We start from the raw sequence: 19,717 nt of genomic DNA, 5'->3' as shown, positions 1-19,717 counted from the left end.
TTTTCTTCTGCGCGCTTTCACGCAGCATTCAGGTATCTTATTCGCGCAGGTCCGACAAATCGGCGTTAAACAAGCTTGGCATTGGCTGAATGTATACCAATCAGCAGTCAAAATGCTAGCAAATATTGGTGTTTTTGTGTCCCCGCCCTCCCGTCGACCTCTGTGCTTCTAATAGCATTTTTTCGATTCAGTGGCGTCGCACGTGCGGCTGGTCGTTGCTGCGTTCTAGCCTGCTCCAACAAAAGCGCCGCCATCTTGATTTCTCTCGACGTTGTGTAGGGACACTCGCAACTTTCACCATGTCTGGACGTGGCAAAGGAGGCAAAGTGAAGGGAAAGAGCAAGACCCGATCCAGTCGAGCTGGGCTTCAATTTCCCGTCGGTCGAATTCATCGTTTGCTGCGCAAGGGCAACTATGCGGAGCGCGTCGGTGCTGGAGCGCCTGTGTATCTGGCAGCAGTGTTGGAATACCTTGCTGCTGAAGTGCTCGAGCTCGCAGGAAATGCTGCCCGAGACAACAAGAAGACTCGCATCATTCCAAGGCATCTTCAGCTGGCAATTCGTAACGACGAAGAATTGAACAAGCTACTTTCAGGAGTCACCATTGCTCAAGGTGGTGTACTCCCGAACATCCAGGCAGTTCTTCTGCCAAAGAAGACTGAAAAGAAGTCTTAAATTTTGCGTACAGACTGTTTTTGTGCCTCTGTATTATTGTTGACGTAAACGCGTCTGTATATACAGCAAGATGTGGACCCGTACTTTGCTTCAGTGTGCCTGTAAATATGACTTCCTTTGTCTCGCATTGGAGAACAATAAAGCAAGTGAGATGTTTTGTATGGAGTAGTGATTGCCTAACTTCCTTGAGTGGAGTTTTAGGCGCGTGTACACAAAGGTATATTGTGGATTATCACGGACATCGTTTCCCGTGGCTTGCAGCAGCGGAGGTCCACCAAAAGAGGAGATATGTTTATTTACAAACATTGGAGCTGGGGGACACCCATCATGGCCTGCTGCTCCACTGAAGCTGGGAATCTTGTGATAATGTAGGAACTACAGAGTATGGCCATAGTTTACAGCAAATGGAGCAGCGTAGTAAGCGTAATGCTGCTTACAGTGGAGTATATGGGGAGTTCTTGTATACTGGGAAAGCGTTTCTGGAACAAGTCTGGGTCCGACGACCTTTAAATTCCTTTGAGATTTCGTGGTGAGCTGCAAGGGAGTGAGGAACCTTGCTGCGGGTATCACTGCCGTCTTCCGGGTTTCTCGTCATTTCGAACGTGGCTTCAAGCAGGAGGCACAGCCTCGAGGTCAACAACGTCGAGCTAAAATCACCAGCATGTAGAAAGCTAAGAGAGGAACAAAAACAAATAACAGGATTTTTTTTCTACACCAGCGAGCGTTTTTTGATACGTAAAACTGGTAAAACAGCGTCCCACAATGAATGAAGCATGGAATGAAGTAACGTCGACCCAGAGTGGCCTACCCGCCATATCGGCCGCAAGCCGCTGAACAACAAATAAAGTATATAAAAACGAGAAAGGAATGCAAGTAAAAGAAAAAGTGTGGTAACAAACATAGGAAGAGGACACACACACAAGCGATAGCCTCGCTATTTGCACGTTAGCCAATGCAATTGCGATTGAAGATAACAAACGTCGGCTGTAGAAGACAACCACATTTTCGATCATTGCAATTTTCTAAAAGGTGACCGCAATCTCTTCACCATCAATTGCTCCTTTTGTTGTTCACCCCCTCCGAGGGGCTGTTGACTGTTTACGTGTTTGGTGTGTTCCCTTTCCCTCTATTATCCTTTCTTATAAATTCAACCAATAAGAAGCGACTCTTCTCGCCGGTCCGCTGCTGGCTTTAAAAATCCTCCATCTTGAATTGACTTGTCATTCTCGAAAACGTTGCGTTGGAGTATCTGTTGTTTCCTCGGAGGAAGGCATTATGTCTGGCCGTGGTAAAGGAGGCAAAGGATTGGGAAAAGGAGGTGCTAAACGTCACCGAAAAGTGCTTCGTGACAACATCCAAGGTATTACCAAGCCTGCCATTCGTCGTCTTGCACGCCGTGGCGGTGTCAAGCGTATTTCTGGTCTGATCTACGAAGAAACCAGAGGCGTCTTGAAGGTGTTCTTGGAGAACGTAATCCGTGATGCTGTCACCTATACGGAACACGCGAAGCGAAAGACCGTCACAGCTATGGACGTCGTCTATGCCTTGAAGCGACAGGGCCGCACACTCTACGGCTTCGGAGGGTAGGTTGCGAAGCCTGACCTGGTTCATCTTCACCCACGAAGGAGCAAAAGCTCTTTCAAGGCCCACACATTGTGTATATAAGTTTCGCTGCAGAGTTCCCAAGTCATCTTTTGTATTTCCTGTGACTTTATTCTGTGTTTTATTTCGGGTGTCTCAAGTTTTTTCAATATGGCGTCTTTCGTGCACCTTTTGACGATAATAGCTGGCGTAACAGCCGTATGATTTGTCTCTGTGAACGTTTTTGCAAAGTAAATGTTTCGAAATAAAACCATTTTTTACCGAATATCTGCCTCTGGGTTATTTATAGTATTAGTCTTGTCTACTATTGCATGTGTGGCTTTTGTCTCCCCCGGTGCAAGTGGAGCTACAGGCGGTCAGCAGGATGGCTGCTACCTCTTCACCTCCCCCTCCATTAGACACTCGTCATTCCACTTAACACCGAGAAGCAGTTTTCTTGTTTTATTTCAGATTTCGATTCACCTCACTTTCGTTTGGCTGCATTGCATGTGTAACCGGTGGTGCCGGCCCTGGGTGGCATGGCATGGCCGCCTGGCGGCCCTGCGGGTTACTACCGTTACTACTACCATTGCTACTTTCTACTTTACGCTACAGCCGTTGCTCAATCCTCAATGTTTTGTATTGCACCAGGGTTCATTGCGATATCACAGGCCAGGCAGTGGTTTTATTAGTCCGTCTGATCAGTTTCCTGCACACTGAACGAGTATCTGAGAGATAGAACCTGGCATTACCCAGAGTTTTTGTCTGTCGAACACGCTTTTGCGGAAGTCGGCGGCACTTCAAGGTTTATCCAGCCATGGAAAAGATTGAAGATGTTCGGTTCACAGAATGCGTAGACTCAAAGTATGTTCATCCAGCACGAATGCACTACAAGCAGGTGAGATTCCACTGGATTGCACTTGAAGCGGATATACAGCTCTGAATTGAAAATTGAAGGCTTGACAGTGGAGACTCTGGGTATGGTGTCCGCGATTTTGATGCATCGTTGTCGGAATTCCTGTGAGGGCCACAAGTGCTCTTCAGCAATGATGTCATTCACCAACACTCCGGGAAGGATGTTTCGTATTCTTCGACTTGCGTAATTTATGCATAAGTAAGGGTCTCATAACTACGAAACTAGTACATGCAAGAGACGTGTAGATAGATTGATAGATACTTTGCTTGAAGTACACACAGCAGCTTAAGCGCCTGGTATATGTTGTACTAACATTTAACAGAAATCAACTTGTGCAAGGCTAGCCCGTGCATGGACAAACACAACATTAAGAGCAAGGAAATAAGACAATTGTTGGTCACTGCACTTTACTCTTTACTGGTAATCAAGAAGTGTGGGTTTGAGTCCCATCACTGACCAACATTTTGGACGACTGAATAGCTTCACAAGGATACTCGACTGCGGAGATTTTCCTAGCATTCCCCCAACCTGGCAAAAAGGGGGAAAAAAAAAAAAAAGAAAGAAAAGAGCCCGAAAAGCCAGCAGATATGGGCATCACACTGCCCTGTGGGATACTGTGTAAATCCTTCCTCAGATGGTGAGGACAAAATCCTGGAGGCTGTCCCCATTGAATCGAATGGACTTTGTAGTATGTATGTACTACCTAATCTTTGCAGACAATGTTGTCTACTCTACCCTATATATTGTGCGGTGCGAACATTCACAAGCGTGACACATGTACACATACACTTTTCAGCACCATCTTTGCAATGACAAAGCAAAAGTATTTTATAAGCTCTTTGGAATTTACAATGTGCTGTGTCGTCAGAAGATATGCTGATGTTTCGGAATGCTCCTTAGCATGTTTGACGTATGAACCCGGAATTGTGAATATGAGGGGTGAAATAAAGATTGCTGCTTGTAATTTCTAGTGTGATCTCTCACTAGATGTTACAAGTTTGCGAAGTGAGTGCCTGGTGCACTTCACATGGAGTCAAGAGACGTCAGTTTAAGAGTGTGGTCCCCAGGGAGCAGTGGATATCACACTTTTACGAAGTACGCACAGCATTTACAGGTTGAGGCTATGCAGATTTTTGCAGTGTGTAGATCAAAATGTAACATACACATTAGAAATGGCTGGATACACATATTTTACGTGTTTCACCATCACTGGTGCCTCTATGCTGCCAAAGATCTAATAGGTATGCAGCCCTTTAGCAGAGTAATGGGCCATTGTTGCACACTGCAGCAGAATAGGTCAGGGACCACGGCGTATCACTGTCATGGACAGCAGCTGAACCTCACAGGATCTAAAGCACTTGGTGACACCTCTGCAACAGTTATAGAATAAGCTTCATACAGTAGTACTCTCGTTGATGACAGAAAAATGAAGTGGCCACCATTGTGTTCTGCTGCAGGTTAAACTGTAGTGCAAATGAAAAAGTAAGACTGGAAAACCTTGACAAAGCAGTGAAGACAATCCTGTGAATGATAGATCTTAGCAAAAGGCCAGATGTTTTGCAGCTTGGTTTTTACATCCTGAGGATTTTCATCTTCTATAGACCTCTCCCTGTTTGTAAACAAGTGACGTCATAGTGTTTGACAGCGCCACCGATTTGGTAGAATTGAACTACGCTCGAAGCTAAGGGCGAACAAAACCACGATCTTGACGAGATTACGATGGTCCCTGAAACAGACGCGACCTTCAGTCCTACTATTCTTTCAATAGGAGGCAGCAAACAAGTGGCCATTCGTGGAACCCAGCCCTCCCCTTCTGATTTGTTTCAGATTCAGTCTGTCTACCTACGTCACGATGACGTTTCTTGGGTAGAGGTCTATTTTTCTTGGGGCTGGGGTGTTAGGGATGTGGGCAGGGAATATCTCTGAATGAAGTTATTTCTATAGCAAGGAGTTTGGGGACTACCTGCATGAGGCATGGTGCTCTGCTTTGCTTTTGAAGCACTAGAATATTTCAAACATCAACAGATTTTCTTAACCTCTCAGCAGACATGCAGAATTTGTAAAGAGAAGTAAGGAGAAAGCAGTCTGCAGGTTTGTCATTACTGTCTAGAAGCACACAGAGGGTTTGTCCTAAAGCCAAACCTAGGGGCAATTAAACTAAAATGAAATTATTTGAGACAAACTAAGAAATAGTTTTATTAAGTTCTCAGAAGTGTCAAAATAATATACTGGGCTACAGATAAGTGGCAGATAGTTGTGCTGCCTGCCCATACAGTCTCCCTGCAGGACAGTTGCTTTAAAGAAGTACAGAGGGCCATCAAAAAAAAATTCAGATTAAGACATCTGATGAAAGCGTGTGTGTCATTATACCGAGTAGCGCGAAAGGTTTTGATGTGTGCAATTTGTTTCCCAGAAAAAAACTCACATAAACATAGCTCCGCGCCTTCACCCTTAACTCGCCACTCCAGCTATAACGAGGATGAGGAGGTATGATGGCACGTCACCGATGACGGCATAAGGAGACTCGTTCTGGTTTGCCGGTCAGTGGGGGTCAGCGCCTTGTCTCTTTGCCGCTTTAAACCTGTTTTGACAGTTTTCCCGGAGAATTGGGGATAGAAGGAGCAGCCGAAGCATTACCGAGCAAGGAGAAAAGCTTTATCAGAACCCCGAACAGCCGAGTAGCAGACGACAGCGGAGTAGCAGAGAACATTTCTCTAGGCCAATCAGCGAGCGTTCTCCTTATAGCGTCAGCGCTAGGTTCCAGGCAGATCACAGGCTGGTACTGCTCTTCACCACCGTTGCGCACGTTCGCTTTTTGCGGCGTATTTTAAATTCAATTTCTGCGATAATTATGACTCTGTGGTGTAAATTACTTCGCATGGTGCATTTAACTGGCCTACTTAACAGTTTTATAGGAAGAAAACTGGGTGTTAAAAATGACTTCTGTGCTACTTTAAAATGTTGAGCAGTTGCATTGCCTCACAGGGCAACCTTTCCTATACAGGGATGTGACTTAAAAAGCAGTACCTTTGTCATTCTCTCGCTCTCTCATTTTTTTAAGTTATTGGTGTGACTAACAAAATTATGCCTGCAACTATCCTTGTGCCACCCTGCACTGACATTTTTTTGCTTATAAGCAGCAGCAGCAAGCCATGTTAGGTCACACAGTAACATGGTGCGTTCCCCGTGTGATTGGGGAACTTTCCTCCAGTGTACCCCTCAACTGTCCAGTGCTGGACATTGATTGGCTGCTGTCGTCTCATGATGTAAAACCAAGAATTATGAGTTATACAAGTGCTGTTCAATGTTGACCGAGTCTTTTATTTCTTCAAACACAATGGAACATTTGGGAAGCACCAAACTATGTTCGTTTTTTCAAATATTCACTGTGCGCATGTAGACACCGCTGCCATTGCAGTGGGTACTCTTTGATGCCTCCGGCATAGAAAGAAGTGGGCTGCCACTACAGGACATCTTTCTGAGGTGCTTCATTTGTGTGCAACTTCTTTCCTCCAATGTGCTCTTTAAAGGGCCCAAACAAGTGGTATTCAGTTGGGGCTAAATCTGGGCTGTAAGGAGCATGGAGAAAGACGTCCCCACACATTTCGGCCAGGGTTGCTACTGTAAAAATTCACTGTGTGAGGCTGGGCATTGTCATGAAGAAGATTGGCCCTTCCGGACAACATCCCAGGCCTTTTCTTGCGAATTGCGTTTTGCACAGCACCCTTTATCAACGTGGAGTAGTACTGGGCATTAATCGTGACCTCTTACTCCAAGAAGTCCACATGGAGGACACCCCACATGTCCCAGAATACAGTTCCCACAGGCTTCCCAGTAGACAGCTGCATCTTCCTTTTCTTTGGTGTCAGGGAAGCCTTATGCTGCCATTCCATGCTGCTGCTTTTTGTCTTTGGGGTGGAATGATGCATCCAGGTTTCATCACAAGTGATTGATTGATTGCAAAAATTCATCCCCCTTGGATTGAAACCGGTTTAGCATCTGCTCAGAGACTCCAATGCACCCTCCCTTCTGGTCACAAGTGAGGTGTCGGGGCAATTCATCTTGCGCAGACTTTACGGAGTGCTCACGAATGATTGTCTCCACTCAGCTGACAGCAATATTACGCTGTGCTGCAATGTTCTGAACTGTTAGTTGCTGGTTCTTGAGGATGGCTCGCTCAACGCCTGCGATGTTCACTGGTGTGACTGCAGTCGGACGAACGTGTCCATATGGTTCATTCGTCACCATCCCATCCTTTGCTAAATTGTGTGCACCATTCGTACACTCTTCCTCTCGACGTCATTTTTTCCCCATACTGCGCCTTAATATGCATCGCTGTTCCAGACCTACAGACACACTGCTCACCGCCATGATAGCTGCTGCTGCACGTGCCATTGACCCGAGAAGGATTGCACTTTGCCCTCCGACACTTTTGTTCAACTACATTTACTCGCTGAGTTTTCTCTAGCAAAAGTTTTGGTCAACCTTGAACGACCCTTGTAATTGACTGCTGAGCTCCTGAAAATGAGTAGAAGAAAAAAGAAGGCTTTATTGCGTGTCTTTAGAAAGCTTACTCTTTTTCTTTCTTGATTGTTCCAGGATGGAAAGGATAAAATATGGGATCTCATGAGGGTTCATGACAGGTGAGGAATGCTGATATATACACTTTGCAGCATCAGTAGATAAGCATTATTACTGATTTTTGAGCAAATAAGAGCACATTGGCATTCTCAAAGACCGTTGGGGTGACTTTGCTCACGGACCTTGAACCGAGGTGCAACAGAAAGGAAGTGAAAAAGAGGTTTGGTCTGGCTGCTTGAAGGAGGCACTTGTTTCATCCATGCGATAAACCTGATATACTGTACAGCAGCTGTGATGTTCGCTTCCCTCATTGCCAAAGCTCGGGTGGGCATCTCAAACGACCTGTGATGTGCAAGGAAAATGAAATCGCTCTTCTGTGCTTCTCACAAACCTCCTTTCGTGGGACTTTGGTGCTTGTAACAGTTGCGGTATCTCGAGGGAAAATTCACTAATAGGTGCGAGTAGAAGGCATTGCTCTGTTATGCAATGCTTCTTCCAATGCAACTAGCTGACAGAAAGCATAGTGAACTCTTACACATGATGTCAGAATGGTTGTACAGAGTGCTCAAGACCTACTTGCCAAAAGTTTCTGTAGTTTGTCATCCTGATCATTGAGGTGCTGTCGCACAGCATGACAGGTACACCTTGCTTACAGTGTGGCAGCAGTCCTGTACAACAAGACCCGGGACGTCCTCATCTATGTTCGGCAATTTCGGCCAGGTATTTGGAAATGAAATACTATGTTCCTTTTCGTCTGACTAAATTTTGGTTCAAACACGCAGCTGTGTTCTTTGGCGCGATAGCACGAGAGGATACCACCCGTGGGCATGCCATAGATATGAAGAAGTACCCAGTAAGCCTTGGTATGACTCGTGAGCTATGTGCTGGGATCATGGACAAGCCAGGGGCACCCTCCATTCAGGTGATCCAGGAAGAAATCTTGGAAGAGTGTGGCTATAAGGTGCCTCTCAGCAGCATAGAGAAGATCACTGGTTACAGGTATGTCACAAGTTGATGCCTAGCTACTGCCGGATAATGGTAGAAGGAATATATGTAGGGCGTGACTTTTTTGGGCCATGCCCGATTGCTCCTGATTATTCCCTCCTGAATCAGTTAAGGACCGATTCGGGTTAAGGGGGAATCGCTTCTGCGCAAGACAATAGAGAACGTTTTTGTTCGCACAGCGCTCAGAAACTGCGTAATATATCGTCAAAACAGAAGTACTGACGTGTTCTCCTTGCTTTGCCCTTGTCAATGACATATTTTGTAGAATTCCAGGACTATCCATTGATTTGTATTGAGCCCAAATTCGCAAATATTTTAGTGTGCGACACTCTATCGAGATGGCAGCACATGTTCGAGACGCACCAAACTTTAATTTATTAAAAATCAACGGCTCAACCTTGTCCTCTAAAAAATACGTCATTGACTAGAGAAAAGCTAAGAGAACACGCCAGTACCAATCTTATGATGATAGTTTAGAGCGTTCACGTGTCTTGTGCGAACGAAAAGCACCCATACCATAGATTTCTGAAGAAGTGATTCCCCCTTAAGCCTGATTTCTCCCCGAATGCCAACCACATATCATGCTGTAACATGTACGTGAACACCATTCAACCTGCATGTATGTCTGACGTAAATATGACCTGAATGCAGCAAGAAACTATGTGAAGCACATGTGCTGTTAGTACATGTGGTGCTCGTCACCATAAATCGTGAGATAACTGCAGGCCGCTCGTTGGTAACTTTGAAAGAAGAAGAAAAGAAAAAAAAAACAATGACACCCAAATGTATTAGTAGCACCTGTTTCCACACCAAAGTGCAGACTTAAAAATAAATAGCACCTAATTTTTCCCATCTGAATCCGGGAAAGGCGTCTAACCAGAAAAAGTCGGACCCTAAAGATATATGTTACAAGCATAGAAAATATTCATTTCTGGGGCATTTCTCAAGAATCCATATGTGCTAATGCAATAGTCACAATAAAATGTTATGCAATAGACCTCTCCCTGTTCGTAAACAAAGGACGTCGTAGTGTTCGAAGCTACGCTCGAAGCTAGGGGCGAACAAGGACACGTGCGAGAGCCACGGTCTTGAGGGGATGACGATGGTCCCCGAAAAGGACGCGACCTTCGGTCCTACTTTTCTTTCAGTAGGAGGCAGCGAACAAGTGCCCATTCGTGGAACCCAGCCTACTCCTCCCCTTCCGATTTGTTTCGGTTTTAGTCTGTCTACCAACGTTATGATGACGTTTTTCGGGTTGGTCTATTGGCTCTTGCAGAGGGATGCTGAGTTGTAAACTACATATAGTAGCAGGCAGGCAAAAAATGTGCCCAGTCTGCTGCTTTCATTGCTAAATGCAAGTTGTGGCCTGTCCGTCATGCTATGCATTGTCAGTGTTGCTAGCATGGCAGTCGTGCTGATCCCTACAATCTTCTTATGATCCAAGTGTGGTGTCGTCGCTAAGGCGCATGTGTAAAGCATGAGTGCCGTCATCATCAGTGAAGTGTTCTGGAATTGGTTGTGGTCCGAGCAAGACACAACATTTTGGCGACGTTGGACGTACCTACGCGGCGACCGAAAAGGGGTGTGCATTCAGCTATTCAGATTATAGTTATCATGAATTTTGGCACTCCTGTTGTGGTACCACCGTTTCTTGATCGATCTGGCAAGCCACCCATACCATGGACTCAATGGAGACGTATCTTCGAAAATTACATGCTTTCCATCAATGCCGTATCCTATACCCCAGAACAACTGAAAGCTGTACTACTTCATGCTTTGGGAACAGAGGGTCAACAATATATATATAGATATATAGATATTCTATACGCTGTCAGCTGCTGATGTACCTACCACACGAACGATCGAAGGAGCATCATCCACAGGCGTAACCAGTGTTTATGTGCAAGCTTTAGCTATGCTTGAAAAGAAGTATGCCGAACGTGATAGTAGAACGCCGTAAGTCCCGACAACGGGCACAGCTCCCCGATGAAACCGTTGAGGACTACGTTACAGCTCTGCTCTGCAAGGACTTGTCATTACTTGTAATTACCGGCTGATGCTTGACGAAACTCTGTGTGACCAACTTGTCGATAAAGCTGCTTTGCTGCAGGTACGGGAACACTTACTTGTACTAGAGGGCTCAGCACTTGCTCTGGACAGAGCAGTTCTGCTAGCGAATCATGTAGAACAGAGCCGGAGAGCAGCTCAACAGCAGCTTCATGAGGAAACCGCAACAGTTGGACAAGCTGAAAGCAAAGAAATCAGCTCTTTGCTATCGCTGTGACTCAACGCGCCATTTGGCTAACTTGCCAAATTGTATAGCGTGGGATAAGGAATGCTTTAAATGCAAGAAGGTAGGTAGCTTTGGAGCCATGTGCAAGGGTTCAAGCAAGCAGCACCACGGTACTGCTCGTGAAGTAGTAACAGAGGACCTCAGAGGAGCGTTGAACTGAAACGTTTTTCGGTTTGCTTCGGGTTCTGCCATCAAGGTTCGGTTCCGGTTCAGCTCCGGAGATCACATACAGGGTGGGTGCTCTAGAAGGTCAGTCACATTTTCAAGCATGACGTGATACTTCCTTGACTGATACCTCGTTTGCGCACAGACTTCCGCTGCCTCAGAGTAAAGAATTTATGCCAGAGAAACCTACAAAAAGATTGTGGTTACCAAGCATTGTGTAACAAACTAAATACGACCACGCAAACTTTCGTCTCAATCCATCAGTATAGCGCATAGGAAATGCACGAAGACAAAAGTTTGTGTTGTGGTCGTATTTATTTTTTTACGCAGTGCATGGCAACCACGACTTTTTTGTACTTTTCTCTGGTACAGATTATTTACTGTATGGTAGCAGAAGCTTGTCTCTCAAGTAGATATAGCGTCACGCACGAAAATGCGACTCACCTTTTATAACACCCACCCATATCAGTTCGATTAACCAGTTCAGAGGCTATAAACCGGTTCGGAACCGGTTCGAGGTGCTAATATGCTACAAAATTATAGGTAGCCACTAAAATGGTACAAGATCTCTTAGTTACACTCTTTATGCATTTATTTCTGTTTTTTGACCAACAGGACCCCCCTTTCATCCCTTTCTCGAGCAACGTGCTGCCAATCTATTCAGGCAGACTGCTCAAATCCCCACGTCACCCCCAACCCCACCCCCAAGATACGATTTAAATTGCGAAACACAAAAAATAAAACGATATGCCTAGGTTATAACGGCAACATGTCATCTGGAAGTGGAACATATTTTTTATGTAGCATCCTCATGAAGCACCTCCGTGTGCTTTCTTTCGCCTTCTTTGCGCCTGCGTTCTGACAGACTGGCACAACTTCGGCCAGCGTCTACACCTCTGAAAACGAAACTATAGAAGTACGCCGTGCCGCAGCTGCCGCTGTCGGTGCCGGGGCACTTCCAACTTGCAAATGGAAAGGCTGAACTGCAGTGACAGGCGAGTCGCGGCACACTTGCAGCAGCAGTGCAGTGCAGCCTTATTGAGCATAGTGGTTCTTTGGCTACGTTTTTAATGTTCCGCATGATGTTGTTACAGTGCACTGCTGCTGCAAACTATCGAAGGTAGGAATGACAAAACTTGTTTCTTCTATAAGCGGCAGCAAGAGGACAACTTCCTTCAACCTTGGCCTTGTATGTCCTGCGCTACCGAACGGACCGACAAATCTTGAGCAGTCACATGAAAGGGTGTCGCCACCAGACGATGGGATAGATAACAGGCGGCAAACACCATCCCGTACTGAACCAGTATGCCGAACCGGTAACAGAAGTTTTTAAATCGGTTCGGTTCCGGGTCAGCTCCAAGATGGCTCTAGTAATTACGGTTCGGTTCCGGTTCGGTTCGACGCTCTGGCTATGCTTCTCGAGGTGCATACAATCAAGGAAAAGGCCATCGACGTTTACTACTAGTGGAAGGTGCAGGCAAGAACGTCAGGTTCTTTCGATACAGGATCGTCTGTTTTCATACTGTCCTGGGAAGTCTACGAGTCTACCCTCTCCAGATATTTTTCACTCCGACCAGCTTCGATTCAACTTCATGACTATTCAAGAAAGCAGATACCAGTGCGAGGGTGCGTTGTCATCCCTGTCAAGTACAATACGCAGAGTGCTTCACTTCTATTTTACGTAGTGCAGCAAGATACTACAGTGTTAGGACCATTGGCGTAGCCAGACCGCCAAGGTAGGGTGGGCTCGATACGAAAACTCGCGTCCCCCCCCCCCCCCCCCCCCCCCCCCCCCGCTGATCATGGGTGCGACAACACAAAATACTTGTGCACACCGCAAAATGCGGTAATTTATTTGGGCGTTCACAATACGATTGCGCAGTGATGTCCAATGAGGCGGTGTCACGAGATCGGAAGGATTTTGAAAAGCGTATACTTTGAAAACCATTCAAGAGTGCCGATTAGATAGACGCCATGAACTGTAAGAACTTTCGCGATCGTCACACTGTCCCCCCCCCCCCCCATATATTATTTTCTCCTCGGATATGCGCGATTTGCGTGGGGCCGTCGTGGCAGGTAGGGGGGGCTCGAGCCCCCCCTAGCCCCCCCGTGGCTACGCCACTGGTTAGGACTTGATGAAGTTGCAGCACTGGATTTGCACGTTGACGGAGCACAAATGGTATGCCTAGAAACAACGGTTACGACGTGTGATTGCGAGCGCATTGCGAAGTGCGAATTTCCACAACTGTTTGCTCCAGGACTGGGTGTTGCTAAAGGTTACGCACACAAAGTGAAACTGAGACCAGAAGTGGAGCCTACTATAGTTAAACTTCGAAGACTACCGTTAGAAGTAAGGGGTTATGTCTCCAAGGAACTGAAGAAACTCCTGGACATGGATATAATAGAACCCATTGATGCATCCCCATGGGTATCGCCCATTGTCGTCGCTAAGAAAAATGACGGTCGTGTTCGACTTTGTGTGGACCTACGAGCACGAAACAGAGCTGTCATACCGGATAGCTATCCTCTACCCCAGATAGAGGAACTTGTTAACAGACTCGCCGGTGCGAAAGTCCTCTCCAAACTAGATCTAACTGCGGCATACCGCCAGCTACTGCAGGCAGAAGAAAGCCGTGATCTCACTGCTTTTATCACGCACGATGGATTGTTCCGTTACAAACTGGTATGTTTTGGCCTGGCGTCAGCACCCTCTGCCTTCTAGAAGCTCCTCGCTAATGTGCTCAAAGACTGTAGTGGAGTACTACACTACCTTGATGACATCATCATTCATGGGAAAAGTGTAGGGGAGCATGCCAGGAATTTACGGCAAGATTTGGGACATCTTTCGGACGCAGGTCTACGGCTAAACGAGAAATGTTCGGTGTCAGGGATCTCACCTTTGTGGGTCATACAGGTCGTGAAAGGAAAAGTCATGCCACTAGAAGCAAACGTAAAGGCCTTTCTGGAAGCTCCAGCACCCACTGACTCTTGCACATTGAGGTCATTCCTGGGCATGACTGGACGTCACGCGAAATTTATAAAGAATGATATGGACGAAGTGGAACCGCTACGTGACTTGCTCCGAGGCGAAAAAGACTTTCAATGTAGCACAAATGCTCAGGCATGCTTTGAGAGGCTCAAAAGACTCATGTCATGTCCACATGCTCAGCGTTGAGCATGTTCCATCCGACACTACCAGTTACTGTAACGACTGATGCGTCAGGCTACGGACTCCAGATCTCCACCAGAGAAGTCCTCGTCGTCCATGCCAAGGCACAGGTATCCACGCTGGCACGCCAGCCAAATCCTCCTGAGCCACCAAGATAAAACAACGATGACTTTGTAACGCTGATACGCTTTAAAATGAAAACGAACGAAAAAACTGAAACTGACACTCGTTAAAGCATATCAAACTCTGTATTGTGTGCAGCCTCTTTGTGCATCTCCTGTCAAGTATGGGCAGAGAGCTGCATCAAACATCAGCTTGTTCATGTACTACTGGATAGTGGCAGTCAACTATCACTCATCAAAAGGTTGCTTTCGGAAAAGCTGAAGTGCCAGCCAGTATGAGAGGAGACGCTCACTCTTCATACGTTTGGAACGGAATCAACAACGCAAAGCAGATGCCAATGAGTTGAAGTTTGGCTCCGTAGTCAGTACGACAGGACAGAAGTTTGCATCAAAGCTTTGGAGATGCCCAACATTTGCAATGACGTCATGGAGGTCCTGAACAACAGCTTAATTTCCAGGCTTCACCTGGATGGAATGCACATCGGTGATGCTTCAGCTATGAGTGCCATCTGCGAGCAGGGCATCGCGCTACTCATTGGAGCTGACTTCTACTGGAGGGTAGTCACTGGCGAAGTGAAGCACGTCGACGAGGGTCTAGTAGCTACAAGCACAGCCTTCGGATGGGCCCTCCTTGGGCCATCTCAGTCAAGCACAGCAACGATATGTTCAAATGTGGGGACCATGCGGGTCACCGTGGAAACTGAAGAAGCTGAGCTATTCAAGGAAGTGAAAAAATTTTGGGATCTGGAACATCTCGGAATTCAGTGTGGCAACGACATCGTAGATGGCGACATGGCTCTTCAAGAATTCTGGTCAACAATTAAGGACGTGAACGGCAGATATCAAGTGTCGCTGCCGTGGAAAGCCACAAGACCGGGTCTGCCATCGAACGAGAAGGTTGCCAAGGACTGGCTGCATTGCTTGACGAAGAAACTTCTCAAGAACGAAAATCTCCTTGCTGAGTACGACAGGGCGATCAGACAGTACCTGAAGGAAGGTCACGCAGGGAGGATCAACAAAGCAGCAACCACTGAAGGTTCCATTTACTACATGCCACACCACGCTGTCGTCAAACTGGACAGAGAGAGCACCAAGATACGCATAGTTTTTGACGCCTCTTTGCATGCAGCTGGGTGTTCCTCCCTCAACAAAGCCCTTAACGCCGGTCCGAATCTGAATCCAGAAGTACTCGCTATGCTTCTGAGGTTTAGGAAGAGTAACCTTGGGATTTCTGCTGACATCGAGAAGGCCTTTCTTCAAATCTCTCTGAACTAACCTGACTGAGATTCCTTCAGGTTCTTTGGGTATGCTGTGATGCCTAAACGAGATGACGTCCTTCCAGAAATCGAAGTTTGGCGAATGACGCGGATGCCCTTCGGTGCGACATCGAGCCCTTTCCTCACTGCGACAACACTTCGTTTTCATCTTGAAAAGATGTCGTCTTGTTATCCGGATTTGATAAAAATGCTGGAAGAAAGTTTCTATGTGGATGACCTCATGACGAGCGTGGACACGCCAGCTGAAGCAGAACGACTGTTTAACGACACCAACGAAACACTAACCACCGCAGCAATGAACTTGTGGAAGTGGACCACTAACTGTGAAGCAGTTATTCGACGAAAGCAACGATGGTTCAAGCAGCGTATCCGACAACCAACAGTTCAAGAAGGTACTTGGGCTCCCTTGGAATACCAGAGACGACACACTTCATCTTGCCATGGAATTCTTGCAAACGTTTTTACTGCAGAAGCAGGATACCAAACGTAGTCTTCTCAAAAGCACTCACTTGGTCAAAACTTTTGAACTACATGTGGAACTCCATCATCATCTCTGTTCTTCTTTGGTTATCATCTCTTTGTTTTCTCATCATCTCATCATCTGTTTGTACTTGTCGAAACTCACATCCCCATTTTTTTCTTTATCACATCACATCCAAGCAACCGCGAGGATATTCGACCCACTCGGCTTTCTTTGCCCGTTCATCATCGAGGCTAACATACTTTTTCAACGTGCTTTGGAACAAGGCTTCGGATGGGACGACCCACTGCCTGGTGATATTGCCTCGGAGTGGTCATAGTGGACGAGAGAGATCCCGGTCCTTTCAACGGTGGCAGTACAGAGAGGCCTGAAGTTTGGAGGAACATCAACACAATCTCTACATTACTTCTCGGACGCAAGCGTTTATGCCTACGGAGCTGTTGTGTATCTTCGCACCGAAAAAATTATTGGCGCTGTAGACGCGAAGATGGTGGCATCAAAGTCGAAAGTCGCTCCACTGAAACACGTCATGTTACCACGTTTGGAACTGCTGGGCGCACGGAGCGCATTAGGAGCACGGCTAACGAGCTATGTCGCCTGCGCGCTCCACATGGAAGAGGACCCCCCCACGTTTTTGAATGCGATTCAAGTATTGTCCTCTACTGGATCAAGGGAAGTGCAGGTCGCTGGAAGCCCTTTGTCGCATACCAAGTTGCAGAAATCCAGACCCTGAGTGACCCTTAAACATGGCACTATTGCCCAGGACGAGATAACCCGGCCGATCTTATTACGCACGGAGTATGACTAGAGCAGTTGGTTATCAAGGACATGTGGTGGCAAGAGCCGAAGTGGCTTTCTGACAGTGGTGAGCAGTGGCCTGACCTGAGGCCCGGACTTCCAAAATCCTCCAAACATGATGTTGAAAATGGAGCTAGAAATGTACTAAACAACCACCATTGTGGCCGGTCCAGTTGCAACTCCTTTACTCAGCATGGAAGAACACAGTACTTTACTAGGGGTACTTCGGATAACAGCATGAATCAAACGCATTCTTACAAATTGCTGAAGAAAGGGAAGAAGGCAAGAAGGCGTTTTTACAACGGCAGAGATAAACTACGCAGAAAGCTACTGGATTCGACAAGCTCAACATGACACATTCCCTAAAAAAGTTAAAATCCTCAGACAGGGTACACGAAGAATTGGTGAGGATTCACCTCTGCGAAATTTAGCTCCATTCCTCGACGACAAGGGAATCCTATGCTTACGTGGAAGACATCAAGGGAGCAATGAGGATATGGAGCAGAAGCAGCCAATCATCCTGCCAAAAGCGCATGACTTTATGAGGAAACTTATCATGCAAGAACATAAACGGCTTCTTCATGCCGGTGTATGCGATACGTTCGTCCAACTTCGAGAATCGTATTGGATTTTAAAAGGAAGACAAGCTGTAAAGAACGTGCTTAATGGGTGCATGGTTTGTCGAAGATGGCGCTCGAAACATGCAGAGGAGCCACTTCCGAAGGACTGAGTGACACGAAAGCATCCTTTCACTGTGGTCGGAGTAGACTTTACAGGACCCCTGTACTACAAAGCGGAAACCAACAGGAAAGCGTACATAGTACTGTTCATGTGCACAGTCACTAGGACAGTCCACTTAGAGGTCGTAACCGACCTAACCTCACCAACTTTTTTATTAGCTTTTCAAAGGCTCACATCAAGAAGAGGCGTCTGCCATACTGTTTACTCAGACAACGCACTCACCTTTAAACGAGCAGCGAAGGACCTCCAGAAGCTTTGGACCTTGATAAGAAGTGAGGAGGTAGCAAATTTCTTCTCTCAGATCCACCTACATTGGAAATTCATCACCAAGAGGGCCGCTTGGTAGGGCGGCTTCCGGGAGCAGAAAGAACAGCTTTAACCTAGATGAACTGACTATGCTGCTAACTGAAGTCAAACCAACGATCAATTCTCGACCGATTACGTACGTTTATTCAGAATCGACTGAGACAGAGCCACTTACATCATCCCACTTTCTGGTTGGAAAACGTCTTACAAGGTTGCCTCCCAACGCCCCTGCAATTGACTTCTCTTCCACAGGACAGCGTCAACTACAAAAGCTGCCACGCTATCGGGAAGCCTTGCTGGAGCGGTTTTGGCGAAAGTGGCTCTACGAGTACATGCATGAACTCAGGATGGCACACTGCCAGCATGATCAGGAATCAAACAGCCTATGGGTAGATAACCTGGTAGATACTGAAGGACAATATGGCTCCACGCAGCATGTGGCAAATGTGTCGAATTAAGGAGACATCTCTAGGCAGGGACGGACGTGTCCGGTCTTGTCTGTTTAACTTCCTGACGGAGGGACTCTTAAAGGACCATTAAAGTGGTATCTAACATGGCCGAAAACTGCTGTCATCTTGTAAAGCAGTATGTCAAAAACATTCCCGTAAAATATTTCTGTCCAAAGTTGTTCCACCGCGGTGCAATTAATTTGCAAAATCGCCCACTCACTCACCCAAGTCAACCACTCTAGTGTGACGTTTCTGATAGAGAGCCGCCTCATTGGTTGGTAGGAAAAACCGTCTGCTATGAACATTGCAAGCTGTTTCTTGTTGACTTCTATTCGTTCCATGATTTATATCACGTTTTCTGAAAAACAAAGCACATATGCAGCCCGACAACATAAGATTGCGACCACAAGAGTAATATTCGTGGCTTCTGTGCAATCTCAAAACTCACAGCAGCAGAAAGCAAGCAATGACGGCGCTATTGCGGCGCCACCTGTTAGCCACTGAACCAACTGTCCTCTCGCCAACTCTGAACTCTCTCGTCCTCTGAACCAACTGAGCTCTCCCCATCTCGCGCTCACCATCATGGCGTTCTGTTTGAGTTGACGCGCGTGGATGTGAATTTGGATGCGAAAGGATGTGATCTGTCTTGAAGTGAATAGTTTTGAAGTGACAAGTTCTTTGCAAGAATTGACTCAGCGTGCAAACAACCCGGACGGTGCGGAGTTAGGCGGCGCGGAATTTAAAAGGTCAGTCCGTTTCAATTCCACAACTGCTTTCGGAACTGGTTGCAGAAAACAATGGCAAATCAAAACGACGACCAGATACGGTGCGATCGATGCCTGAGGTGGATGTATTTGGAAGAAACGACCTTCAGAACATCTGAAGATGCACGGCTTTCGAAAGAGCCTTTTATCTGCCAGATATGCGAAACATTTCAAAGGATTGATACATCCATGGAGGAAAAAAATGTTAGACTCCAAAAATCAGAACACAGAATAAAACAACTCGAAGAGACGGTCTCCAGCCTCGGCCGTGAAAACGCCTAACAGAAAAAGAAAATCGAACAACTATCAAAACGACTTGATAGCTTGGAGTGCGAGAACAAAGGCCTATATGCAGCCATTAAAACAGCCGAAGAAATTGTTCACAACACCCTGGA

General features: G+C 46.5%; 3 protein-coding genes across 4 annotated transcripts in view; all 3 read left to right on the top strand.

Annotated features, from left to right (window-relative positions):
- Nucleotides 1-299: 299 nt before the first annotated feature.
- Nucleotides 300-674, top strand: LOC135398610 (histone H2A). The gene has a single exon (XM_064629996.1). The coding sequence runs from the start codon at nt 300-302 to the stop codon at nt 672-674; it is 375 nt and encodes a 124-aa protein (XP_064486066.1).
- Nucleotides 675-1,949: 1,275 nt separating this feature from the next.
- LOC135398609 (histone H4) lies at nt 1,950-2,261 on the top strand. The gene has a single exon (XM_064629995.1). It carries the CDS (start codon nt 1,950-1,952, stop codon nt 2,259-2,261), a length of 312 nt encoding a protein of 103 aa, XP_064486065.1.
- A 514-nt stretch (nt 2,262-2,775) lies between these two features.
- Nucleotides 2,776-19,717, top strand: part of LOC135396645 (uridine diphosphate glucose pyrophosphatase NUDT14-like) — a 33,479-nt gene continuing 16,537 nt past the window's right edge. The window contains exons 1-4 of one of the 2 annotated variants that reach the window (XM_064627727.1): nt 2,776-3,153; nt 7,771-7,814; nt 8,408-8,472; nt 8,535-8,751. In XM_064627727.1, coding sequence (XP_064483797.1) covers nt 3,073-3,153; nt 7,771-7,814; nt 8,408-8,472; nt 8,535-8,751 — 407 coding nt within the window. In that variant the 5' untranslated portion in view covers nt 2,776-3,072. Of the gene's footprint in view, nt 3,154-3,201; nt 3,370-7,770; nt 7,815-8,407; nt 8,473-8,534; nt 8,752-19,717 lie in introns of those variants that run through there. The other variant, XM_064627728.1, reaches the window with a different exon arrangement.

Source organism: Ornithodoros turicata, chromosome 6 (genome assembly GCF_037126465.1).
Source record: "Ornithodoros turicata isolate Travis chromosome 6, ASM3712646v1, whole genome shotgun sequence".
In the NCBI taxonomy this organism is placed as follows: Eukaryota; Metazoa; Arthropoda; class Arachnida; order Ixodida; family Argasidae; genus Ornithodoros; species Ornithodoros turicata.
The sequence above is the reverse complement of the archived record's forward strand: the minus strand, read 5'-3'. Positions and strand labels throughout refer to the sequence as shown.

Bases quoted from the DNA above. Each gene is read 5' to 3' on its own strand.
- LOC135398610 (XM_064629996.1), top strand. From the start codon at position 300: ATGTCTGGACGTGGCAAAGGAGGCAAAGTGAAGGGAAAGAGCAAGACC.
- LOC135398609 (XM_064629995.1), top strand. From the start codon at position 1,950: ATGTCTGGCCGTGGTAAAGGAGGCAAAGGATTGGGAAAAGGAGGTGCT.